Genomic DNA, 27,497 nt, shown 5'->3' on the forward strand with positions numbered 1-27,497 from the left:
TTTCACGTTGATGTTTGCAAAGTCACATACCACTACTGTGGAGCTCCTGCGGGAGGCGGTGGGAGTGGTCGGGAGGGAGGTGAGTGAAGAGCTGGCATTGAACTCCTCTGAGCTGAGGTTGTCGGAGGCATCGCTGAGTCCACTGCTGATGGAGCTGCTTTCATCCCAGCTGCAGACGAGAGGGAGAGGTGAGCACTTAACACTAAAGCCAGTGCTCGAAACAGTGTCTTATACGGATTAATGAATGAGTTTACACTCTTCTTCCAAAAGAAGGTTTGGGGTTAGTCCTGGGTTTGCCAATAATTCAAAGTGAGACTTGAACATTCCTGTAATTTGATCTTCTTTTATAAAAGGAAGAAGCAGTTGGTACTTAGCAAGAGCCAGTGTTATATTTCCTTAGCAGGAAGCTATGATATAAAGACAAGGAGAGGCTGTTGAGATGGCGCCATGGGTAAATCGTGCTCTGCAAACCTGACAACCAGAATTCAATCCTCAGACCTGTATAAAGGTGAGAGGAGAGAGCCGACGCCATGAAGCCGCCTTCTGACCTCCACATGTGCCGTGTGGCATGAACGCACCTAACACACAACAGCAATAAACAACAACAGATAAGGCATATTTAGATTCATTTAATTATATAAAACCAATCTCTTTAGGACCTGGGATTGCAGGCCTGTGCTACCAGGCTTGGCAGTGATCACTGTTTTGTAAGCCCCAAGTCTGTCTCTTAGAACCCTTCTTCAAAGGTCTCCTGTAAACAGACTTCAACCTTACAATCTTGTGTTTTTGTTAATTTTTAGATATATTTTCCAGGCATCCTTGTACTTTCTTAAAAAAAAAAAAAAATGTTTTCTGGTTTTTCAAGACAAGGCTTCTCTGTGTAGCCCTGGCTGTTCTGGAACTCACTCTGTAGACCAGATTCTTTCAACTCAGAGATACACCTGCCTCTGCTTTTAATACTGAGTGCTGGGATTAAAGGAATGCACACCACCACCTGGCCTATAAGGCTTTCTATACCTAATAATAGAGGCCAGGCAAAGACATCTCTGGTTTTAGTGTTGCTTGTTTGTTTTTGCATGCTGGAGGCTGAGCCCAGCAGGGCTTTCTGCATTCGAGGTAAGTTCTCTACTGCTGACTTCTCTCTCCAACTCACACATCTTCTTGCTAGAACTTTCAGGCCTGGTCCTTCTCACTGCTCCCTGGAATCAGATTCTGCTCCTAAGCATGCTGCTTTTCTGGTAGAAAGGCCAGATTCCTGCTGAATAACAAATAGTTCATAGCTAATTAATTCAAGAAGTATTTATCCGATGTAAGGTACTGAAGTGAGATGTGTCCAACATCTGTTCTTAGACATTTGTATCTGGAGCCCAAGGCCTGTGTTCAAAATGAACTTAACGATACCTTGATATCTTTGTAGCTTGATCCTTCTACCCTTTCTCGGTTCAGTCTTTTAAGTTTAACAAGTTGTAGTCAGGAACTTTTTTATAGCAAGTTTATTCTAGATATCCAAACCAAACAGCACGCTTTGCGTGTCCACAACCTTCTTGATCTATCTTTGTATGCAAGGCTGAGGCTTCTGTTAGATCAAATTCACTAGTGTGCATATGTGTTACCAAGGATGGAGCTCAGGGGCTTACATACACTAGGCATGTTATCTACCACTAAGTAACTTTGTTCCTTCATTTCTTTCTTTCTTTCTTCTTCTTCTTCTTTTTTTTTTTTTTTTTTTTAAATTTCAAAACATGGTCTTAAGTTGCCCAGGTTAGCTTTGAACTCACTACATAGCCCAGATACTCATCTTCCTGCCTCAGTCTCTTTAGGACCTGGGATTACAGGCCTGTGCTACCAGGCTTGGCAGTGACCACTGTTTTGTAAGCCCCAAATCTGTCTCTTAGGACCCTTCTTCAAAGGTCTCCTGTTCCAAGCTCTTCCTAAAAGGGTGTTTAGCTCTCACGTTGGCTGGGGAGTCTTGAACCGAACACAAGAGTTTCATAAACTCCATAAGCTCACTACACGTATCTGTTCATGCTTTTGGAGTAAATCTTCTATCTGTTCAGAATGAGTTTGTTTATCAGCTCCGTGCACGGACGAGGCTGCAGACTTTGTGCGTGTGAATTTGCCGGTAATTGGGATAGGTTTCTTTTCTGATTTATTTTGAGTTTCAGATCGTGGAACAAAAAAAAAAAAAATCAGACATACAAGTCATTTATGAGCCTGGCCTGGATTTCAGCTGGCTTCCCTCTAATTCATGTGCTGGGAATAAGAGAGTGGGTGGTTTAGCCATTTGGCTTGGTTGCTCTGTAGTGATTTAGCCAAATACATTGAGAAACAGCAGAGAAAACATGGGGATTAGGAAACACTGCAAAGTTATTTAGATTTTACTACCATTAAATATAGCCGTTACTGAATGACCTCTGTGTAGTACATTAAGTCTCCCTTTTATCCGGGATTGAGACGACACACAGCCCCCCCCCCTTTTTTTTTTCAGAAGAAGGGTACTGAGGAAAGATCAATGCTGACTCAATGGTCCTATCAACTCTTAGGGGCTCAGATAAGATCTCTGGCAGGCAAACAAAGGAACCATTCACAGCGTGTTCTCTTAGGTCAGAGACAGAGGAAGCCTGGAGTACTGAATCTTTCATCTGAGATTAATTATTGGTAATCAAGGGCCTTCAGCAGGGACAATTCTCTGTGGAAGGGCTCTGCAGAAATGGAAGACTGGAGCAGCCCGGGGATTCAGAACGAACCTTCGCTTGCTGGCCATTATGACAAGACCAGCGCCAAATGGCAGCAGAGGGTTTTCTCTCTTTCTTTCATTTCTTTGCTTGTTTATTTTATGTGTATGGGTGTTTTGTCAGCATGCATGTCTGTGCTATGCAGTACATGCATGCATGGTGCCCACAGAATCCTGAAGAGGGTATCAGATCCCGTGGGACTGGCGTTACAGATGGTTGCGAGCTGCCATGGGGTGTTGGGGATTGAACCCAGGCTCCCTGGAAGAGCAGCCAGTGCTCTTAAACTCTGGGCCATCTCTCCAGTCTCCAAAGCTTTCCTACATTAAAACACCAGAACACCCCACCTTCTGTTGACGAAGGGAAAGGGTAGCTAGAGGAGAGGAGAGTCCATGTGGGTTTGCACAGTTTTAACTAGTCCTCTTGTTTCAGTCTTCCTGCCGACCCCATCACAGTGGCTAATAATATCACCTCACAGAGTTCTGAGAATGACAGTATGGACAGCACCAGTGCCAGGCCTCACTGCCGGCTTCATGGCTCACAGATCAGTTCCCACTTGGCATACTCCTTCAGCACGAATATTCTCTTCACTCTTAGCTCTTCCCTTCTTTACATAGGGTCTTTCCCCGTATTTATCTATTTGTGTATGTACGGGTGGAGGGAGCATGTGTTACATGCCACAGATCATGTGTAGAAGTCAGAGGACATCTTGTGGAGTTGGTTTTCCTTTTCCATGTGGGTTCCGGGGATTGAACTCAGGTTGTCCTGCTTGGCAGCAAGCTCCTTTACCTGCTGAGCCATCTGGCCAGCCCTAGATAGGGTGCATAGTGGCCTCTGACTTTATGAGGTTCTTTAGCTTCCTGAGTTGCTGGGGTTATGATAGCTGATAGGCATCTGTTTCCTTCCCCTGAACCGACCCCCAACCCCACCCTTGGCAAGACAGGGTTTCTCTTTGCAGTTCTGCCTGTCCTGGAACTCACTCTGTAGACCAGAATGTTGGGATCAAGGGCATGTACCATCACTACCCGGCTTCTCTTATTCTTTGTATTAATGATTTTTTTTTTTTTTTGACTTAAGAGAAAATCCTTTATTTTCATTTTAGTTTTGTGGTAGTTGTAATACATGCACACACACACACACACACACACACACACACACACACACACACACACATTATATATCAATCAGCAACAAAATATCCCAAGTGACTTTTAACAGAGCTTGTTTTAGTGGGTAGGGAGACAATATACCCCAGTGGACAGCTTTTGAGTCACTGGAGAGACTGCAGATTTAAGATTCATAAACTAATCAGACAGAGACTAAAAGAACCATTTAGAAGATTTTTTGTTGTTGTTGTTGTTCAATTAAGAGCTATCAGAGAAAAGTGGCTGGATGGGCAAGGTCCATCCTGAGACCTAAGACTGCTTATGGTGCAAAGACAGGAAATCTTTCGGAGCGTTTGCAGTTTATCAGCGTATGACTCAGAGCACCACACAGTAAACAGCAGCCACTCAAGAGAACAGGGAGAAAGAAAGGCAAACATACATCCGGCCCCCAAAGAATACAGAGGAGCACAGAACTCAGATAACGGAGAGCTGTTGCATCTGTTGTTTGGCGTGCAGAATCCCTGTGCTCATTCAAAAGTTCTTTGCTGCCTCCCTCCTAGTTTTGTCTCCATTTTTCAGCCAAAAGAGAAACTCTCCACCTCTCTTCATGGACAGTACCAAACACTGAATGCTGTTCAATCCTCTGACTTCTCCTTACTTTTGTTCCTCAAGCAGATCTCATTCCCACTCTACTTGTCCTCCCCCTAGACTCCTATTAGATGACCAACTATCTCACTAGATCCCAGGGAACACAGTTCTTCCAGGGGAATCTGGTCCTGCCCTCAAAGTGCAATGATTTGGGTGCTAATGGAGATTCTGGAGTCCAGGCATTGTCCCGGGGTTTTCCCATCAGTGGATGCAAGCTCTGTCCATCTCACATGGACATCTGGCCTTTCTTCAAGGTTAAGACCAAATGCCATGTCTTCCACAGGTGTCCCATGATCCTCCTTGCCAGAAGAAACCTCCCCCTCTTTCTCCTGCTGTATCTCTTCCTCATTAGGGCACTCTGCCTAGAGATAAGTTTGTACATCTCTTCAGTGAAATAAGTTTCTCTGAGGGCTGGGAATGAATCTCATCCATCTTGCTTATATGGTATCTTGAAATAGCAGGCACTTAGCTCACTTGTGGACTTGAATTCCTGGCTTATACAAAAGTAGGAATGCAAAACCTCAAGGAGGGGTGGTGAACTTGGGACTGGTACAAACATGACTAGCAATTTGTTTCCAAATAATCCTTACTGGGTGATGATGCACAGGCCATAAATGTCATCTTAGAAGTTGCAGCTAACTGTTAAAATTCATTATCTTTTCAAGAACATAATTAACCTTTACTAGGTCCTTTAGCATATTTATAAAGAATATGCATACCTCTCGTTGGCTAATTCTGGTATCTTGGTCATCTGCAGGTCTGCTTCTAATGACTATTTTCCTCCTTAGTCATATGTTTCTGCTTCTTTTTGAGTCTTGTGGTTTTGTTTTTTGCTTTTTGTTTTTACTTATATGGTGATATTAAATATCCAAGGACCACAGTCGAGTGGTGTAGAGCAGGCACCATTATACCTTGTAGAACACTTGGGTCTGGGCTTCCTTGTAGATTTACTCAGTCAAGTTCTCCAATGCAGGAGCAAGATGGTCCTTTCAGCAGGACTTTGCCTGAGCACAATGAGACGCCAGGGTAATCTCTCTATGCTGTACAGCCCAGCCACTAGGCACCAGCCACCAGCTTTCTGCCCTATGATGACATTTGCTCCTGGTGGGCCCCCTCTATACACTCAGTGACAGGTTCTGGTTCTTTGAGTCTGTCCCTCCTCTCCTGCCCTCAGAGTTCACTGTACTGTGCTATGCTGTGAGCTCTCTGTGCATACCAGGTATGTGCTGGGTGTTTCTCAGCTTTCTGCCCTGCTTCAGTCTTCAGCTCACAGCGACAGTGTATTTAGGGAAGATCTCCCAAGAAACAATTAGGAACGGGTACCCATGTTCTGTGACTAGCACGTCTGTAGCCCACCCATAGGTAATAGGTATTTTGTATGAAATTCAGCTATTCTCTTCTCCTTATCCATGGTGGATTTGTGTCTCTACTACCATACGAAGATAAAACTGCCATGCATTCCTCTCTCCTAGGAACAGTGAACTCCCTCCTAGAACTTAGATCAATTAGAATACTTGGCTAGGAAAATGGCTCCATAAGTAAAAGTGCAGGCTATGTAAGCCTGAAGACCTGAGTTCAATTTCCAGAACCCATGTCAAATGCTGGGTGTGGTAGTATCCATCTGTAATCTCAGCACACCTGAGGCAAGATGGAGAAAAAAGACAGGAGAGTCAGGTGTGGGGGCCAGCTAGCCTGGGGTACTTTTCACAGCAGAAACAATGAGAGAGCCTGCCTGACCAAGGAGGAAGGTGAGAACTGACTCCTCCAAAGTTGCTTTTTGACGTTTCCTCTACCTGTGTGATGTGGTGTGCTCCACTCCCCCTCAGCTCACCATCTCTTTCATATACACACACACACACAAAATAAATATGTTAACAAATCTATCTATGCTATAACATTTACAATGCTTATCCAGGTGTACTCCTGTTAGGTAGGAATGCCATATACTGTGATACTAAATTCTCCCCCTGAGCGCCCTTAGAATAATAAAACCCTTCATCCAGGCTCTAATAATGGAAACTGATTACCCTTCTTGTTTTCCTGCCCACTTCCTCGCGATGATACCCCAGTCTAAGGAACACTCTGGTGCGCCCCGTCTCTGCTGCAGGATGAAAAGGGAGAGTGTGAGGAGGCCAGCTCTGCCGAACACTGCCCTGTTTGTGTCTGTGCAGACACATGGGGATCCACGGGGCAGGGGACTCTCCTCTCCTCTGGGAACAGCACCAGGGTTCACATGGCTCTTGGCTAGGATTGGTCACCCCTCCCAGACTTCTTTCATAGTGCCTGCCCCCTACATTTTGGGCTTGTGGAACTAGAATGGCCAAGGAGGCCGTTGGGCAGCCAGAGGGCCAAGGGTGTGGCCTCACTAACTGAAGGGTGGACTAGCTTGTGACTGCATAGGAAAAAAAATTATTGCTCTGGTGTCACAGCGAAGTTCTCAAAAGCCACGCTTGAACACTGACCTGGTTCTTCTGTCCAGAACACATATGCCTGGAGGATCACTAACCAAGCTGCTCAAACTAGTGCTTAACAGGTGAGAACCGTGACTATGAACTCTTCCTTTCTTCCCTGATGCTAGAGAAATATCTAAACTACAGTAGTTGTTTTAAACACCCCCGGGCCCATTTTGTTTTCTTCTTTGGAATTATTGTCAGGAAGGATTTTAGATTTGGAAGTCTGCCATGGAAGGATCCAGGAGATACTTCCAACTTCCTGCTTTCCCATCTAGCACAGAGAGAAACTGACATTGCCTTGTAAACTCTAAACAGGCTCAAGATAGCTGGAAGCCATTTGATGGAGAATGAACCCAACTTCAGGGAAGTAAATCACCCAACAACCCTGAAAAGCCAGAAATGGAGTCAGAAGACTTCTGAGTCTCCATCCCTTTACCAACAAGGTAGCAACACTATGTTCTATCAAACATACACATATCAGATGGGATGGATGGTGGTCACCTGAGTTATAGTTAAAAAGGCAACGGTGACAAAAAGAATTTAGAGCATCCTCTAGTCAAGCTGAGCAGATGGCAAATATAATGTGCCCGGATTTAGATTTCCCAAGGGCTAGAATGTCCATGGATCCACAAAAAAGCAGTATTTTCATAGTGCATGTGTTTTGTATATGGCTGTCATTGGATGGTTGTATAGTGTGTGTGTGTGTGTGGGGGGTGGGGATGGTTGTTGTTGTTGGGTTATCCCATGAGATCTGCCCCTAAAATTCCAATTATTCTTAATACTTTAAGGGGAAAAGAGAAGTTTATAAAGCTCTGTGTAGCCTGGGGTAAAATTAAGTGCTTAGACTAAAAAATTGACTTGAATGAGGCTATTCTTTGTGAGCATGTCTATGGGTCCCAATAATATACTTGGTGCTTTCTCTGGTCTTGAGATTTTCGGTAACTTTCTTAACTATATCATATTAGAGTTAAAGTATAGATTTCTTTTTGCTTCTTCAAGAATACTCTTGCTGATAGATTCGGGGGAAAGGGAGGGTATGGATCTGTTGATAAAGTGCTTGCCTTGCAAGCACAAGGACTGTGTTGAATCCCCAGGGCCTATGTAAAATACCAGGCGAGGTGGAGTTCTTGCAATCCCAGTACTGGGGAGGTGGGGGGTTGGGGGATGCGCCTCAGAGTTGGCAGGCCTTCAATTAGTCTAGCCTAATTGGTGAGAGACTTTGTCTCAAAGGAAGGAGACATCATTCCTCTTTTTTTTTTTTTTTGGTTTTTTGAGACAGGGTTTCTCTGTATAGCCCTGGCTGTCCTGGAACTCACTCTGTAGACCAGGCTGGCCTCGAACTCAGAAATCTGCCTGTCTCTGCCTCCCAAGTGCTGGAATTAAAGGCATGCACCACCACTGCCCTGCAGGAAACATCATTCCTAAGGATAATACTCAGAATTGTCCTGCTCCATACCCCACACACATGTATATATACTCACATGTGAAAACAAACACACACACACAAACACACACACACACACACACACACACACACACACACACACGCTAAAACAAACCCTCTCTCCTGTGTGCTCCTAGCAGCAGGTGTTTTATCACAATAACAAGACGAGCATCTAGTACATAATCCTAGCATTTAGCAAGCAAAGACAGGAGGACTGTGCTGAGCTCTAGTCTAATATTGGCTGTAAAGTGAGGCCCTGTCTCAAAAAATTAGAGATGGCTCAGTGGTTAAAAGTGCTGGCTGGTCTCCTAAGGACCCAAGTTCAATTCCCAGCACCCACGTGGCAGCTCACAACCACCTGTAACTCCAGTTCTAGGGGACCTGATACCCTCTTCTGGTCTCTGTGTGTACTGCATACATGAAGGTATAACACTCATACACATAAAACAAACATAAATAAAATTAAATCTGTAGAAAATTAGGAGAATGAAAAAGATATCGATCATCATAAACAGATGGATGAAATAGGTCCAATCAGAAAAATTCTTGTAGGTAAAAATAATTCAACATTAAGTGTTCATGTTACTGTCTGGTCCTTACGTTAGCACTTAGTTACTTTAAAAGTCTCCCAGTGTGTTATGAATTCTTAATGGGAAGAAACAAAGTCATAAATAAAATCTCAAGCAAATGACAAAAGAACTATTTGTCTCAGGCTAAGCCTAAGTTAATGCATCTGAACAAGGGAACATGTTTGGGACTCTTAATTCAACCAATCTAGGATTGCAAAGAGATTTCACTATTCATTTGTCTTCTGTACACTCTTCAGGGAGGTGAGATTCCATGCCTCCCCCAGGGTGACTCAGAGTCACGGGGATATGGCTTGCTCCAGCAAACAGACTCCCTTGTTCATTTCCCCCTCAGCTTCCCTCCCATTTTGGTTTATTTTGGCTCCAGGTTTAAGAGTACACAATCCATCATGGTGCCTGGGTCCTGTCCATGGTGATGGGAGTTGGCTGCACAGTTTGTTGAATTGTTTTAAATTTTCCTCTTTTTTTTCAGCAGCGTGATGATCTAGATCTGTGCTGACCCTGTTGTCACAGAGTACCTGGAATGTGGCGAGTTCAAGCTGAGATTGCAGTAGGGTTTCAAAGACTTAGTAGGAAGAATGGGAGAAAATGTTTATTAATAATTTTTATATAAATTCTGTTTTAAAACAATATTTTAGATGTATTCGGTTTAAAAGAACATAGCTAATTTCTCCTGCTTTACTTTTAAAAACGGTTTCTACTAGAAAGTTTAAAGTTACACACAGGGCTTGCATTTCATTTGTACTGGAAAGCTCTGTCCTACATAGGAAGCTGTAGGTCAAGGCGCTAGATGTGAGCTTAGAGGAACTAAAATTCATTAACTGCTGTAGCAGTCATGACCTGGAAAGGTTACAGGATGCGGCCGAACTGCATCTGTCCTTCTCACTGACACCGAGCGTGGAAGAATTGTTAGTGCACACACTGAGCTTGCAGCCACCATCTTCAGGGAGTATTTGAGAAGTTAAAAAGGTAAGAGTGTTTTCCCAAAGAGACATCAGGGCTGTGAGTGGGAGCACCTGCTGGTTATCCTGGCACTCAGGAGGCTTAGGCAGGAGGATGGCAAGGCATGTTAGTGAGTAAAGCTCTGCCTAAAAGAAAAAGAGGCAGGCAGGGACAAGCTGGTGGGAAGCATGTAGCGGTGGTAGAAGAATTAGAATGAACCTGGGCAGCTGTGTGGTGCCCAGCTTTGAAAATGTATCAAGACCCATCCAGAGCAGTTCTTAACGTCAGTTATTTCCCTTGCTTCTCATCCCCATGCAGACTCAGAGGATTCCCAAAGCCAGGGGGAGTAGAATGTCTGCTCCGTTACATGTCTGTGGTTTGGCAGGGACTGCCGCAAGCCAGGCAAATCTGGCCAAGAAGGCCAGACAATGGGAGGGAAGGATGGGTTTCACACTGAGTAAGAGAAGGCTGGCTGGAACAGAAGGATGCCAGTGCCAAGTTGTTTTGAGCTGGGAGTTATGTCAAGTTTTCAGCAAAGGTAAAGATCACCAAGATGAAACTCTGGGCCGGGCGGTAGTGGCACACACCTTTAATCCCAGCACTTGGGAGGCAGAGGCAGGTGGATTTCTGAGTTCGAGGCCAGCCTGGTCTACAGAGTGAGTTCCAGGACAGCCAGGGCTACACAGAGAAACCCTGTCTGGAAAAAAACCAAAAGAAACTCTGAAGAATGAATGGGTATATGAACAATTACCGACTTCAACATAGCTTAGCAGTAAGTGCACACTACTCCAAGTCTCGAGAAAACTAATGGTGTTAGTAATTAAAGACACTTTCAGATGTAATGACTTTCTCACTGCTGGGACAAAATACTATGGCCAGAGCAACTTAAGGGAGAATGGTTTATTTTGCTTCAGCATTCTGGGAAGGGGTGAGACACAGTCTATCATGAGGGAACCGCCTAGCTGGCTGGCCACACTGTATCCTCATTCAGGAAGCAGAGAAAGAACAAAAAGTGGGGCCAGGCCATACTATCACACCAATGATCTTCAGTGATCCCCTTCCTCCAGTGAGGCTCCCTCTTAAAGGTCCTGCCACCCTCCCAAACAGCACCACAGCTGGGACATTTCCCCTTCAAACCTTGACAGGTCCTTAAATCCAGTCTGAGTAACAGAACGGTTTGATTGATCATCTCAGCTCCCGGATGCTGAGTGTTAATTCACGATAGACAATAAATTATGGATCCCTGATGTCAGAATTAAGTCCTACTGATCTGTTACAGGACACTAAACACAGAACCAGAGAAAGATGTTACCATAGCCAGGGAGACCACCTCTTATGGGTACCTGTTGCCACACTTAGAAACAAATTCTGACCTAGACCCAACATGGGAAAATTAAAATTCTGTTTTGCAGAATTTGGAAATGTTTCTGAGATCAAACCTAGCTGAAGGGAAAGTCAAGACAAGCCCCACCTACTCTGCCCCCACCCCCGTGTCCTGCTTCCCCCATCCCCCCCAATCCTCCATACTACCCTCCCTCGGTTACTCTGAAATCGCAGGTTTCTATCGCTACCCTTTTCTTAAGTCACTCAGCCATAATTTCTAAAGTGATGCCAGGGTTCCCCAAGGCATTTAGAAAAGGAGTCGTTGTAAATAAACACAGAACTAGTACACCATAGCACACCACCAGAGCACAGCCCCACTCTGACGCATACCAGGGCACTTCTGCTGCTCTTTTTGATGATGTAACAGAAAAGCAAGAAAACATCTGCCTGCCTGGTCCCAACTCTTGTCAACTTGGTCAACTCTTCCTTGCTCCAGTTCCCACGTCTTAAGTGTCTGATATACCTAAGTGGTGGCATTAGGATCATTTAGAGGTCCAGTCCTAGGTAGAATGGCAGTGGAACAGATAAAGGCATGGTATCCAGACGATGCAGTCAGTTAGGAAGGTGGCACTTATGGTCTGGAGAGCCAGGTGTCCTTACAGTTATCTACAGAATTCTGTGCCCAAGGTCAAGGTTCTGGTATCTGATGACACTTTCAAGATTCTAAGCTTGTGTATGATCCAGAAACTTTCCTTTAAATTTCTCATCTTTCCTCCACAACACTCTGCCTTACTCAACTTTATTTATTTATTTATTTATTTATTTATTTATTTATTTATCTATCTATCTATATGTGTGTGTGTATGTATGTTAGAAGCAGGGTCTCACTATGTACCCTTGGCTGGCCTCAGACTCACAGAGATCTGCCTCCTGAGTCTCTGCCTCCTAAGTGCTGGGATTAAAGATGTCTGCCATCACACTTTCTTCCTTCTAGATACTGACTGGTATTTATGTGGGTTTTTTTTTTTTTTTTTTTTTTTTTTTTTTTTTCCCCTTAAGGAAAAACCTTAAAATTTAGAACATTTTGCTTTGGTGTTGGGGATTGAAGCCAGAAGCCAGAGACCTGAACCTGCTAAGCATACATACCAGCACAGAGCTTCCTCTCCAGCCAAATGTTGTTTTGGGCTGAATTACACACACTCCCCATTCATATAGTGACTAATATTGAGAGCTGGGGATGAGGTCATAGGGTAGGGCTCTAATCCCATAGGAGCGATATCGTATTGAGGATGGAGAGCCAGAGCCTTCCTTCGGTCATAGTGTGGTCATAGTGGGGAGGCAGCAGTCTACAAACCAACTCCAGTCGTGCCTTGACCTGGACCTGTCAGAACTCTTGAGAAAAGAAATGTTTGTTGTTTAAGCTTCCTGGTCAGTATCATCTTATCATGGCAGCCAGCCTAAGCAGACTACCAAAAGCACTAAGGGATGGATAGTAACAGTTTCATGGACACATTATTACCCCATTGCATTATGGTAAACAGGGACTACTTCTCTGATTCAGGCTAGTTGTCAACCCAGAGCTTTTTTCTACCCCAGGCATTTATTTATTTATTGGGATAAAATCTTACTCTGTAGTCCAGGCTGGTCTGGAATTCACTATGTAGCTAAGCCTGACCTGGAACTGATAGTAATCCTGCTGCGTCAGGCTCCCAAATGCAGTGCCACCATGCTTAGCTACTTTTAGGGCTTTTGAAAAATAAAAGGCTTACATTTATTTGTTTGTTAGGTTATTTATGTGTCTGTGTCATCTATCTATCTATCTATCTATCTATCTATCTATCTATCTGTAAATCTATGTTTGTCTGTGTGGGGGTGGGTGTGCACACACCATGGTGTATGTGTGAAGGTCAGAGGACAATTTCCAGGAGAGGGTTCTCTTCTTCTACCATGGTATGTCCCAGGGATGGAACTAAGTCCTCAGACTTTAGTCCGAGGTGCCCTTCTTACCTGTTGAGCATCTCCAGGGCCCAATACTAGATCTTTAATCACGTCTCTACATCCGGAAAACAAAAACAAAGACAAAACATTCTAAAGCAACACCGTCAGTTAGGGATGGGTAGAAGCTACAGTCCGGGAGAGCCAAAGAGTCAGGTTGAAGTGGAAGGAATTATCTATCCTTGTTGCTTTGAATGCAGGGAAATTCTGTCTCTCTGTGACAAAAATCCAGTTCTGGGAGTGCTCCCCAAATGACTCCATGCACTTATGCACCCCGGCAAACAGCATGGATGTAATTGGATTAGAGGTATCAATATGTTTTATTGGGAGTTTCATGTGGCGGAGGGTAATTGTAGGGTAGCAGGGGACAGAGAGAGAAGCGAGGATATAAGGGGAGACATGAGAGACTGTTTCCGAGATGGAGGTTAAAGCTTTGTCGTGTCAGCTGGCAGAGCCAGAGCACGGAATACAAAGCAGAAAGTTGAGCTGTTCAACAGGAGTCTCCTTAATTAAGACCAACTGTGGGTGAGGAATGCTGATTCTGCTGGCCGCGTCTTCCTTGGGTTTTAGAGATTCCCCTTTCCCCTGCCTCAAGCCTCTCCTGCTTCTCCATCTTTGACTTCTTTCAAAAAGGAAGGGGTGGGAAAAAAAAAAAAATCAAGGCATTTTCCTGTTCAGTTCAGATGTTTCCAGGTCAGGAAATTGAAGGCCTTCAAGAGACTGTAACATAGCTAGAAATCCATTTCCGAAAAAATGGGGAAAATTCACAGGAATGGCATCAAGTTCACCTTTAAAACACTCAAGGAGCAGTCTGCGGAACATGGGAAATGAGTTTCTATCTCCACTTGTCTTCATTACGAAAATTAAATTAGTGTTTGTCTTACCCTCAGTTTCCCCAAGTATAGACACGTCATTTAACTCCTACTAGCCAAAATGCATAGAAAGCTAAACATCAAGAAAAATGTGGGGTTTGGGGGAGGGTAAAATTTGCACTGTGTAGCCCTGAGTGGCCTGAATTCACAGAGCTCTGCCTGTCTCTCCCTCCAGAGTATATGCCATCAGGCCCTGACACGGATAATGATTGCTTTGACTCTTAGTCAAGAGAACACCTTCATTCTAGAAGCTGGAAGACAGCATGTCCCTTTTTTCTAGAAGACGCTCTATGCTGTAGACATCTGGGGGAAATGAACACGTTTGATCTGGGTTCATCAGGTACGTCTGGCTGACCCAGCCCACTCACCCTCCCTGAAGGCCTTCCTCACCAGTGTGCTGCACAATTCCAAGGTCTCTGGTAAGGTGAAAAGGAGTGAGTCACACAATGTTTGGATTTCCACATCTCTTGCAAACCAACAAGAAGTAAGAGGAAGCTGACAATAATTTGAAATGTAGGGAAAGCTTAGGGAAGGGCCTGCTTTCCTGTGAGGACCAGAAAGTAACTGTTTTGGCCTTTGCAGGACATACGGTCTCTGTCATGCTCTTTAGAAGCAGCTCTGAGAGGGCAATCAAGAGGGACTTGGAGACAAATCGCTATGCTCCCATATAACTTTATTTATGGACATTGCAATCCGAATTTCAATTTTTCCAATGTCATGAAATAATCTTTTGATTTTTTCCAATCATATACTAATATAAAAACCATTCTTTAGCTTGTGGGCCATATAAAACCAGGCAGTAAGGCAGAATTAAGAATTAGCCCAGTAGGCCAAAGTTTGCCAGCCCTGAAACAGATCCAAAAAGACCCTGAAAGGGGCATAGTGACACACACCTGTAATCTCAGCGCTGGGGAAGCAGAATCAGGAAGATTTGTCACGTTTGAGGCTAGCCTCGGCTTCATAGCAAAACCTTGTCTCAGGAAACAAACCAAAAAAACAAACAAAAAAAGCTCTGTAAGCCAGAAGCTAATGATTCCCCACCAAATAAAGCCTGACAGAAAAGCAATGACTTCTTAGCTTTTGACTTTTTAACCAGTCTGGAGCCCTGTTGACCTAAGCTATCCACAAGTCCCAGCAGGACTGCCAGGGGTGTTACTGGTTTCATTTGACTCAGGGACCATGGGGTGGGTGAAGAGGCCTGCACCTCACCTGCACCTCACCCTGCAGCTCACCGCAGCAGGTCCTCCAGTCTAGCAGCATGTGACAGCTAGAAGCAGGCTGGAATTCAAGCATATTTGTACTCCGTAGGATGAATCATGTAGGCTTGACAGGGACAAAAGCCCTTTTTAGTCAGAAACACATAGCCTGCCACACAGACAGGTTGGAAGAAGTCATGTCGAGAGCCCATGTGCTACCCATGTTCCCGTTACACAGACAGCAACAAATAAAAGTCCCGGATATTAAAAAGTTGCCATTCATCTTCATAGCCTGCCCCGGTTAGGGAGTGAGTGATAGGAGGAGCAGGCAGGACAGGATGCAGGCCCTCCATTCATACCCCTGGCTCAAGAATCCATGCGAAGCAGTTCTGGCGGCTCCTCCAAGAGCTTCAGGCCAGGCTACTGGTGTGAAATGCTGATCTGGCAATAAACGCCTAGAGTCTGGGAGCTGCCTAAGGAATGAGCCCTCCCACCACAAAACAAGCCAAGTGCCTGGAGCTCCCTTTGAAAATCAATCTCTCTCTCTCTCTCTCTCTCTCTCTCTCTCTCTCTCTCTCTCTCTATCTCTATCTCTATCTCTCTTCTCTCCCACCCAAAGTCTTCACATATACACAAGAACCCCAGGATTTCCACTGCCTCCTTCTGTCTCCTTTCTATTGGGAAGTCTCCCTCCTGTCCTCTGTCACATTGCTTCCATGTTACATGGACAACATTACCAAGCTTCCTTGTTTAACCGAAAACGTGTGTATCTTGATTCCAAATACAGAGCTTGTGACTCATCCAAACTTTTCTGCTAATAATTACCCTAATGCTGTCCACATTTAATCTACCAAAGAAAAACAAAATAAGGAACATTAAAAAGAAAAATCAGCAAACCAGAAACAAATTCCAAATTCAAAAAAAAAAAAAAAAAAAACCAACCAAACAAAAACCTTAACAGAAAAATCCTGCATGCTGTCACCTCAAGCCCATCTGTGCACATATCACCATACAAAAGGACAGAACAACTTCTGGGAGAGAGAGAGAGAGAGAGAGAGGAAGAGACAGACAGACAGACATGCCTCATCAGGTCGAGGCTTAGGAAGGTAGGGTCCCGATTCAAGAAAGGGGCAAATAATGTGCCAGTCTGATGTATACCTAAAACAAGGCCAGCCAAACCCTAGGACTCACCATAACCACAATTACTGAAGTGTTTATTGCAAGTTAAACTATGTGTTTTCCATTTCAAAAACAACAGGGAGAAACCAACCCACTACAAAGTACGACTGCTTCTCTCAGGAATCCATTCTCTTGAGATGTCTCAGGAGAAATTCAGAAAACAACCTTGGATGAAGAACATCATTATAATACAAGTCAGATACGGGGGGTCACACAAAAATACTGGATGCCCTTTCTCTAAACATAGAAGAAAATAAATATCCCAGGCTGGAAGAAGAGTCATAAATGAGATAAAAGATGAGGTCACATTGTAAGATTCAGCCTGTGCAGTCCCCACGAGGACGACTTTGAAGTCCTGACCCCAGTGACCTGGGCTAGACTTCCTCATCCCCAAAACTTCTGCAATCTCATTTAAATTCCATTAAATGTATCAAGGATATATTCTGGCAGTGACTAAGAAGTCCTCTCACAAGGGACCCCAGCAGCCTCATGGGATGCCAGGAAGTTATGGTACTTTGTTATGGGGTAGCTTACTGATCTCTCAGCTGGCACCCTGATAGGATTAGTTCAAGAGAAATGACAGTGAGGAGGTAGGAGAACTTAAGGACAGACTTCCCTTTGTCATTGAACTGTTTTTTTTGTTTGTTTGTTTGTTTGTTTTTCATCTAGATTCAGCTGTCAAGATTTCCATGGTAGCAGAGCGATCCACGTAAGTCTGAGATTGCTTTGTGGAAAGCTGCTGTTCTATTCACTTAATCATCGGGCGGGCTGGGGTGTGACTCAACACTAGCCATTACTTATACCCAACAAGGCGGGCTTAACCAACAGAACCTCTGCGCTGCTGAAGAAAAATGCAGCGAGTCTACAGTCTTACTGAAATGTAAGATGGCTTGGTGGGAAATCATCTTAAACCATACAGAACTAAGAAGAAGACCAAGAGCACCAAAGAGCCCTCAAAAGATCTTTGTATCACACGACCCAGCACCAAGCATGCTGAAGCCTAGGTGATGGTTGCTCTAAATCCTGTAGTCCACACAGCTGTTTAAGTACCCACTTTTTATCTTTTTACTCACTTGTATCTAATCAATTTTCTACCTCTCCACTCATTAATGCGCCTTGGAAACTCAGTGATTATGAAGGACTCGCTGTGAAGACTCGTCTTAATGTGCTGCCTTTTGATAATCACCTGTGGCACTTACTTCTGTTAAAAGAGCATGCATTTTTATGTTATATTTTTAGTGGAATGGCAAGATGCATGCTAATTGATGCAAATATATGTTGTGTGATTATCACCGGGTATCATTATTAAAACAATAATCACTACATGCTTGGCATTTATGTTTGTCTGTCAAGCACTCGGCTGGTTACTTACACACACGTGCATAGAGACATACAGGTCATGTACAGCTTCGTTTAATTTTCATATAGATCTTGAGATAAATATTTTACGCATAAGAGGATTGAAATTTAAGATTTTATGCTTAAGGCTGCATGACTAGTAAGGAAAAAAAAATACAAGCTTAATATAAAACTTGTCTGGTTCTTAACAACACATACACTTTAAATACTCCTGACATAAGAGAGATAACTGAAGTCAGGGTGGTCACTGGGGTCATTCAGCACCACTTCTGAGAGCATTAATAAGCAGCTTTCCATCACCACTCCACTTCCGCATCTCTAGGGGCTCCTTGCACAGAAATGTGGTCTCCAGGTCAAACTTAATTTGTATCTCCTCTGTTACTTCTACACCTAACCTCAACAGTCACTCACTGACAGATTTGTGGGACTCAGAATTCTGAAAAGGCAAAGAGGTTAGTTCCCAGACTCCAGAAAACCTGCAAACCAAAAGCACAAGGTGCTTGAAGCCGTGACATGTTCCTAGTAACAACGGGGCTCTAACAAAATGGTGTTGTAGAATATGCCATGTAACTTGACAGAACCCTTCCAGAACCTCCAAGGAGAGATCAGTGTGTATTCTCAGACATCACATAAAATCTCAAAGCCACTTGCCTGCAGTGGGGAGAAAACCAACTGTGCTCAGGTGTCAGCCAACACAGCCACTGTTCCTGTAACAGGCTTAGCATCTGACAGGCAGGTCACCCTTTCTGTACCATAATTCATAGGTTCCATAATTCTCGGCTCAACCTTCTAGAAAGGAAAGCTTTGCACAAGACTCCAAACACTACTTTCCGTGTCAGGGGAGGAGGAAGTACTGGACGAGTCTCTCCACACGTGGGATCACAATATTGAGCTATCTGGCCGAGCTCAATCTTCTCCCCAGGGGAAGAGGGAGGTACAGGGTGAACCGACGGGTCATTCCACACACAGATGCAAGTGAGACCTTCCATGACCACCAAGAACTGCCTGGGTCATCTCCATCTCCGTCCTCTAAGATTAGGCCAGCCAGAAACACAAAATGTGTTTTGTGTTTCCACGGCCTGCTGTTTTAGCAGCTTCAATTAGGACTCAGAGTTGAAGCTGTCAACCAGCTGGCTCCCCAAGGTTTAGGCTTTGGGATCAACTTGGCAGCCAATGTGTCCCTATTACAGGAAGTTCTGCCCTCTTTGTCTAGCAATATCCCCTGGCAATTGCTCACTGATCTTCTTGATTCCAAGATAACGTTTACAGTGATGCAAAATCAGAAGTTTTATCCAGATTGTGGGAGATGATTCTGAAAGTAGAGATCCATGAAGTGGGGCTGTGGGATAGATCTACCCATGTCTAACTCCTACCGTATGAGGTAGACATGAAACTCCTTCCCCAGTGTCGAAGAAATCCTGCCAAGAGCCACAGTTCAAGAGGAAACGTAAAATTCTTCTGCCTCACTGGATGAAAATTAGCCCAAAATATTTTCCCAGGTTAGTGGCAGATATACCCGTCAGCTGGTTTTAGAGAACATCATTTGATGACTCCATTGAAGATTTGGTTTAAGAGATGAACTCCATAGCCAGGTATGATGGGACATGCCTTTAAGTCCCAGCATTCAGGAGGCAGAGGGAGGTAGATCTCTGTGCAGTTGAGGCCAGCCTGGTCTAGCAGAATGAGTTCCACGACACTCAGAGCTATATAGTGAAGCCCTGTCTAAAAAAAAAAGAAAAAGAAAAAGAAAAAGAAAAGAAATAAAACAACAAGACAGGGGGAGGGATAGCAATCCAGTTGTAAAGTGAATAAATAATGAAACCAACCAAACACCTCAACCAGAGAAGCAAACAAAACAAAACAACAACAACAAAAAAAAGAAATGAATTACAATGTGTGTGGACTTTGTATATCAAGACACTATCCAATGTGGAGTTCCTTCTCTTCGGGGATCTTGAGAAGCAGTCAAGTTCTTGGCATAAGGATAAAGCCACAGGTGCAGGCTGCTGAGCAGGGAGAGCTTACAGGGATTGCTCCCTTGTCAGAACGCTGACAATGTGGGCTGCTAAGAACCAGAAGCAAAGCACTGATGTTTTTGTAGCAAGCATGTTTTAACAGACTGCTATGCCACACCTGCTTACCATTCCTGCTTTCATAGAAGGAAACCTTGGGGCAGGACAGAAGCCTTTTCTGGTCAACGACAAAGACAGACAAAGAAAGGTGTTGGGTTGGGCTGGGGTGGGGTAGGCTGGGAGTGGGGCGGGGTTGCTTAGTTTTGTTCCATTTTCAAACCCCCAGAGAAGTCTTAAAAACTGCTGGTTGTGGTCTGCAGGAGGAATTTTTCTTCAGGGTGAAAATGCAGAGAATTTCGACATAAGGAGTCAAGTAAAGGCAAAAAAGGACCGACTTAAAAGGGAACAGCAAGGAAGTGGGGATTTTGAGGGATATTAAGAAGCCAGCTTCCTGCTTGGCCACACCCCAGGATATCATCAGCCTGTATGTGCAGAAAGAGCAAAGCTTTAGTGGTCAAATGTGCAAGGCCGTGAACATTTTTCAGTGCACACTTCCGCAGGTCTTGCACAGCCGGCCACTTGGTAGCGATATGTAAAATAATACAAAGGGGTGGTAAGGTAGCTTTGTCGGAGAATTAATAAAGCCATATGGAGGATGCAGGAGCCATGCTTTTCATGTCTGAAGTAGGATTATAATGCTGAAGACTGGGTAAACCTGAGGGGGGGGGGTTCCTTGAGGACTGGAGCTTTCCGTACGTCCATGTAAACCTGCTCTGTGTTCTCATTTGTCTGTTTCCCCTCTGTTTCAGTCTGTTTCTTAGAACTACTCCCTCCCCCCTTAGCAGTTTAAACAGTTATGAGGTGAGTTCTTTAGGCTAAAACTGCTCTGCTCACTCCCTCTAAGTTTCTATTGTTTTCCACATTAGGTAGGGGGAAAAATGAATTCTCTTTAAAAAAAAAAAATCTCTTCCCTATGGACCTTTTGCCACGTGTAAGAACGGATATGAGGAGCACCTAACTTGTCAAATCTCACAAGCCGCACCACCCCATCCTTGCACTATAGCCTCTATATGAAAATCAAATTAAATTTGATTAAAGTTGGCTTGGAGTACATGCTTGTAAGGACGCCCCTCCTGGGCCGACTCAGGGGGATCACCAACAAGACTCTGTCTCAAAACAAACAAGAACGAGGCATGAGGAAGCTGGTTAAAGTAGCGGGACAAAATCAAGTAGCCCGTGCGGCAGACGCTACAATAGCAGCCTAACAGACCACAGGCTTAAAGAAGCCAGAGCAGGCAAAGAAAGCCATACTTGTGCTTTGTTGGGTCCTGAAGTAGTACACGTGGGCCACAGGAAGACATTTGCAGCTTCACTGGTTAGCCGCCCTCAGAGCTTTCCACTGCCTTTGCTTGGTACTACTCCATCTTCCTCCCATGCACGGGAACTTGGCAACTTGGTGGCCTGGCAAAGACCCACATACTAATATATATGCTAATCTATACGCTAATCCAATTAGGACATTTTAGGTACACCTGTCTGACTTCTGGGTTGCATCTGAACGTAAGTCCCGCCTTGAAATTCTTCTGTCTGCTTGCCATAGGGAAAGCGCTCTTCTCCTGTTTTCCTTATCCCAGCTCTTTCCTCTCTCTGTTCACCCACTGAACTGTGGTGTGCCTCTTGGCTTTACTTATTTATTTAGCAGTTTTGGGGACTGAACCCAGGCAAGTGTTCTACCACTATGCTACATCCCCGGCATGCCACTCCCCAACTTTTGGGATAAGAACTTGCTGTATAGTTAAAAAAAAAAAAAAAAAAAAAAAAAAAAGAAAGAAAGAAAGAAAGAAAGAAAGAAAAGAAACCATCGCTTTTTACTTTTTACTCACTATGGGTGTATCCCATACATAGAACTTGAACTCAGACTCTTCCTGCCTTGGTTTCCCAAGTCCTAGGGCTCAGATATGCACTATCATACCCAGCTCAACTTCCATCTGTTCTGCCAAGAGTCTCTCCCACTCCACTGGCAGCCATGATAGAAGAGTAGCTTCCTACAAGGAGTATGGGATAAGGGTTGGGTCAATATATGCCAGTTATTGATTCCAAATCACAGTGTCCATATAAAAATATCTTCTCCCAAACAGACATGGCAACTACAGTGTATGTATCAGAAAAGAAGGCAGTTCAAAAAACCCAATATTTGCTAATTGTTTTCTTCATTTTATTATAAGTAATAGTTTTGGATAGTCACCTACTCTAATTCTGCCTAATGTTTTAACCCTTCTGTACTTGGAAAGTCAGCCCAGCTCCTTCTTAGTGTCCTCTTTAGACTGACAATAATCGAATCTAATCACCCCTTCTAAGGTGAAAGTGGTGGTGCCAGACTTTAATCACAGCACTCCTGAGGCAGAGGCAGGAGGATCTCTGCCTTCAAGGCCAGCCTGGTCTAGAGTGAGTTCCAGGACAGCCAGGGCTACACAGAGAACACTGTCTTCAAAACCCAATGAATCAGTAAATAAATAACCCCATATATTTATTTGCTAAATAGAAGCCAACCCTTCATGAAGCCTCCAGTGTATTTCTGAAAAGTCTTCCTACGCAGTGGCTCAGAACAGGTTAAAAACGGCACGGTGAAAGGTGGATCTGCTGTAATTGTGAATTACTTGACCTACTAAAAGAACCTCTTAGGAAGAGGTTCTCCCGAAGCCTCGCCATTTCTGGGGGAAGCATTTCTGCTGCCCACAGAAAGCTGCCATTTTGAAGGACTCACTACAGATGCTCTGCTGAGTTAGCACATTGCCCAAGCCTTGTCTCTAAGAAGGGTGTCTGAAAGACATACTCTGACCACTCGTCAGCCCCAGACAGTAGCCAAACAGAAGGTCACTAAATTTTCTTGCCATACACTGGATAGTGGGATTTAATTAAATAGAAGCTTCTCTAGTTGCTCAATTATGGGCTGAAATTTAATATAGCACAACTGCTTCTGCTTTTTACATTTATAAAATATGCAATGTAGCCCTTACAGGGGGGCAGTATTTATGTGCCACTGGCTCAGAAACAGACTATTTAAAAACTATTACGTGATCTTCCTGCCTCCCGCCCCCCCTCCCCGAAATAGGTACTTTTCCTTAGACACATGGTGCTTCTCCTCTGGGAAGAGAGTCATGAGGGATCAGCAGGGTTTTCTTCAGCTGGGGAAGCAAATGGTTTCTAATCCATTCTCACATCCTAGACAGATCTGTCCGACTGTACAAGGTAACCTTTAATTTGAGCCTCCCTTCACCCAAAGCACAGCCCATACATTCTTTCCTAATGTAAAGATTTCCAATAACAGCATAAAACTAGCAGTTAATAATAGGTCCCAGCATGTAAATTACAGTGGTCTCCAAAAATAAAGCTTCATGGGGGAAAAATTTGCAAGTTACCACTGTGAGGTAGACACAGTGAAAGAACAGAGTCCTCACACCACGGAAATCTGGATGTCTCTGCGAAACTGGCAGACGCAAATACCCAGAACACAATCCTCAGAGATGGGTTTTTTTTTTTTTTTTTCAAAGTGTGTGTAACCCAAACTATGCCTTTTCCCTACCTCTCCTCTCTGCCTCCCTGTCCTCACCCAACCTTCCAGTTAAGTACCCAAAGCTTTTCATAAGCCTAAATTTCTCTTACACTTCTAGAGCAGTAAGGAAACAAAACAAAGACTAAGCCGTGACCAGTTATCTTCCTAACACCTTACCTAAGGTAAGGGAAGTCTTTGTTTCTCTGTGCCACAGCCTAGGATGCTTGCTAAGGATTTTGAATGCGCTCCTCGAAAAGCCCTCTAGACTGGAGCATTCTCAACAGCTCCCCTCCCCCACTAAGATCCCTCCTTTTCAGTTATCCATCCCACCAAGGAACACTGGGCAGGTTTGTCCAAAGGAATCCATTAAGAAATTCCATGGAAGAGAAAGTTCACTTGTCTCTGTAATCCAAGGAAGCTGAGTCTCCCACCCCGCTATGGGGGGTGGGGTGGGGCAGAGGGAAAGGAAAGACCAGCAATCTGGCCCTAGAGGGCATTGTAATTTTTATAGACCCCTGGCCTTCATCTTTATTTCAAAACCAAACCGCCTTCTTATCTTAAGTCATTTAGTTCATGCACTGCTTACTCTCGGTGAAATATCTTTGTTGAGGGCTCTGAAGGTTTTCACTTGAGAGAACAGGACAGCTGAATGCCACATTGTGTACGGGGGTCAAAGGTCGGTGTTGGAGCAAAAGCCCCACTAATGCATTGTGAAAGACCTTCCTTTTCACTGGAAGGCTTTCCATGCATGTGAAAGTAAGCACATCTCTCACCTACAAAGCTTTCAATGAGAGGAAAGGAAACAAAAGGGGATGGGGTCTTAATCCTTAAGTAATAAGTGAATGATGTAAGGAACGGACAAAGAAACCAGGTGTTCAGGGAGGGAAAAGGCATGTTTATGCCTCAGGCAAAACATGCCGCACACTCAAAGAATGAACAGGGAAGAGAAGAATAGCAAATTGAAAAGACTTAAACTTCTTAAACTCTCACCCACACATGCCAGAATCACCAAACAATTCTGAAAAGCAGACATTCTATATAGGTTCATAGGATCACTTCTGAAGTCCTGAAGTGCCCTACAGATATGACTACCTAAGCATTTTTGAAGCGGTGTTGGCCTCGTATACTCCACAAAAGTCCTTACTGATGTACTTTCTAGTCAAATGAGATGCAATCTCTCCAAACTCTTACCTCCTAGCAGGGAAGCCCCCACACCAGGGAAAACTTGAGGCTGGAAGCTTTGGCTCATGGAACCAACCAGTAGTAAAGGTTAGTATTAGAGAGAGCTCTGGGTGTTTTAACACCCTCACTTCAGCACCAAAAGTGTCCTCCAATATGGGCTGGATAGAAGACACTGGCTAGCTAGATACTTAACAAGACGTCTGTCTGCTCCTTCCCTGCTTCTCTGAGAGGTCACTGGATGATGCTTTCTTGCAGAATGTCTCCAGAAAGCCAGAGCTAGTGCACATGCCTGTAATCCTAACACTCTGGAGCCTAAAGCAGGAGGATCACAAGTTGAAGGCCACCCTGAGTTATAATAGTGAGATTCCTCATCTCAAACAAACAAACAAAAGCTGACTCCTATATTACCTCCTCAGATCAAGAGTAAGATCAGTTTTAGTTATCTAAAGATACATATCTTAGGATAAAAAATAACAAGTTTGAGAACACAGGAAATGAATGGCGAGGAAATTACTTTAGTATTAACAAGCTTTTCTTGGGCATCTATGAATGAAATCTGTCCCGAGGCTTCGAGATCAGGTTGAGCTTTTTGGCATAATCTTTAAAGAAGTCGGAGGAAGGAAGACTGAAATTAAAAGAAGAGAAAGTTAATCAAAATCAAACTGGTTTTGTTTCTGGAGAAGACTCCTTGCCATTGGCAGCAACAACAACAAAAACAACAGTAACAAAACACATCCTGTTTGTCTGTCTATGAGGTTCTGGTGCAGGGTGGATGCTGGCTCGGATCCTTTCCACCTTGCCTTCCCTCGGCACTCTACTCTAAACATCTCTGCTCGCCTTTCTGAGAATTGGGAGAGCAAAGTCCTGGTGGAGCTCTCCTTGGAGGTGGTTCTGGACATCAGCCAAGTGTCAGGGGTGTGTAAATATCAAACTGCAATTATCACTGCCAAGAATTTGAAAATGAACACACTAAAAATACGTCCCCTGGTCCCACTTGCGGAGCTGAAGAGAAATAAGCCAGAGCAAAGACCTAACCCTGTACTTTTCCAGTCTCACAGTAAGAGGAGCAACTCTTTACCTCTTGTGTTGAGCAGAAAACCTCAGTGTGTAAAACCCTGCTTTGGTTGGCAGGGTCCACCTGCTATTCCTTCCTCCCCTCCTCCTGGAGCACTCTGGGTTGGAGGGGTTTCCCACAACACACACAGCAACTCATCTGGTACAGACAGCCTGTCTTCTGCATTTGAAATGTAGAAAGGTCCTTCCCAGGGAAGAGCCCCTGGCACTCATTATGTGTGAAATCCTCACAGCCGCAAGCCCTTGTACAGCAAATTACACAGAAAGGCGCCGGCGAACCTCAGTGCTTGCAGCTCAGAATCCTAGAACCCACAGGGGTTTGTTTCTCCAGCCGTTCCAACTCAGCTCCTCGTGCCCAGATCCACCATGCTCTGTACCCACCACCGTCAGCTTTAAAATGGGACAGGATTTTAATGATGCAAGACAATATGAGAGCAGCAGCTTTTCCAGAACTTTTAAAATCTCCTCTAAACTTTAAGATTTTTTTTATCACCGCCCCCCCACATCAGGTTTTCTTAGCAATTTGCCTTTTTCATCGTTTCTGTGGATCCCAAAATAGTTCTGAGAAGAGGTGACTTTCTTTGTAGTAATAATTAAATTAAATTCTTCATGTGGGCATAAACAGACTTGGAAATGCATCCAAATCTTGGGAAGGAGTCATCGTGATGGCAGGAGCAGAGATGCAGGCACACCAGTGCAGCCTCCTGCTTCCTGTGCAGATGCTCAGCTGGAGTAAACAGAGGAGCAATCGGGTGTGTGCAGGGGACTCTGCCACATCTGATGCTCAAGCCATTTCTGCTCTTCCTCCTCTTCATTAAAAACAAAACAAAATGAAACAAAAAACACCAAAAGCCCCAAAACTTTATTTTTAACTCTCTCTCTCTCTCTCTCTCTCTCTCTCTCTCTCTCTCTCTCTCTCTCTCTCTCTTTTTTATAGGGTCTTATATAGCTTAGGCTAGGTTTGAACTCCTGATCCTTCTGCCCCGTCCTGCTCCCCCCCCACCCCCCTCCAGTGTGCTAGGATTACAGGGGTATGCTACCTGCCTGGACATGCAGAGAAACATTTCAGGAAGGTAAAAGTGACATCCATGGCTCCCATTTCACCCTCTATTGCTTTCAATATATTTCCCCCTGCCTTACCTCTGAATTTCTCTGCTAAATGTAAAGGTCAGAGGTGTGGCTAAAGATGTGAGGCCGACAGAAATAAATATTCTGATTATTCTTGAATCTTTGGCTGAAGTCATGACCAGTGTCATTGTATTTGGATGTATTATTTTACTGGCAGAAGTGTTCTGCATTAGAATTAGCTAGCCTGAATTTATAACACAAAGACAGTGAAATCAAGGTTTGCCAGAGCGGATTGGTACTTGAAACCCAGACACCAAACCGAGGACTTCTTTTGGGCTGCTCTGGGCTCACTGCTTCTCTGGAGCAGCAGCAACACTTCCCCAGAGGTTGGACACTCTGGGGAATCTGAGCTACTTCTGTAATGATTAGCTCTGTGCAGATTCCCAGAATTAGTGTCTCAGAGCCTGAGAGCTCTCATAGCAGTTGTGCATGAATAAGCAATGATACCCTCCCTCCTGCAGGGGCTCATGGGAAGTTTCTCAAGCAGAAGGCTTGGTCTCTTTCATGCCCTGGGGTTTCGAGGTCAGGAGTAGAGTTTGATGGAAGCTTCTAGGTTCTTTGGTGTGACAACTGAAGGGAGGAGCAGAATCCATAAAGCCACATGCTGGCGCTCCCTGCAGACCAGTTTTGCCTGGGATTTCCTATAAGGCCCTCGGAATAGAAACCACCTGGGGTACAATGGCAAACACAAAGATCATCTATATAGGTTGAA

The 27,497-nt window shown here is 44.3% G+C and overlaps 1 protein-coding gene and 1 long non-coding RNA gene across 6 annotated transcripts in view; one reads left to right on the forward strand and one right to left on the reverse strand.

Annotated features, from left to right (window-relative positions):
* Positions 1–27,497, reverse strand: part of Nav1 (neuron navigator 1) — a 246,086-nt gene that overhangs the window by 37,555 nt on the left and 181,034 nt on the right. For all 4 annotated transcript variants that reach the window (XM_034513255.2, XM_076941255.1, XM_076941256.1 and 1 more), the window contains one exon: positions 31–169. In XM_034513255.2, the coding sequence (XP_034369146.1) occupies positions 31–169 (139 nt within the window). The remainder of the gene's footprint in view (positions 1–30; positions 170–27,497) is intronic.
* LOC143443671 (uncharacterized) lies at positions 102–17,806 on the forward strand. Of its 2 annotated transcripts, XR_013112836.1 has the most exons (5): positions 102–188; positions 401–508; positions 7,255–7,382; positions 14,278–14,442; positions 17,147–17,806. It is a non-coding gene; the product is annotated as an uncharacterized LOC143443671 (long non-coding RNA). The 2 variants fall into 2 exon arrangements; XR_013112835.1 differs by lacking the exon at positions 7,255–7,382.

This window comes from Arvicanthis niloticus, chromosome 10, assembly GCF_011762505.2.
Source record: "Arvicanthis niloticus isolate mArvNil1 chromosome 10, mArvNil1.pat.X, whole genome shotgun sequence".
NCBI classification, from domain to species: domain Eukaryota; kingdom Metazoa; phylum Chordata; class Mammalia; order Rodentia; family Muridae; genus Arvicanthis; species Arvicanthis niloticus.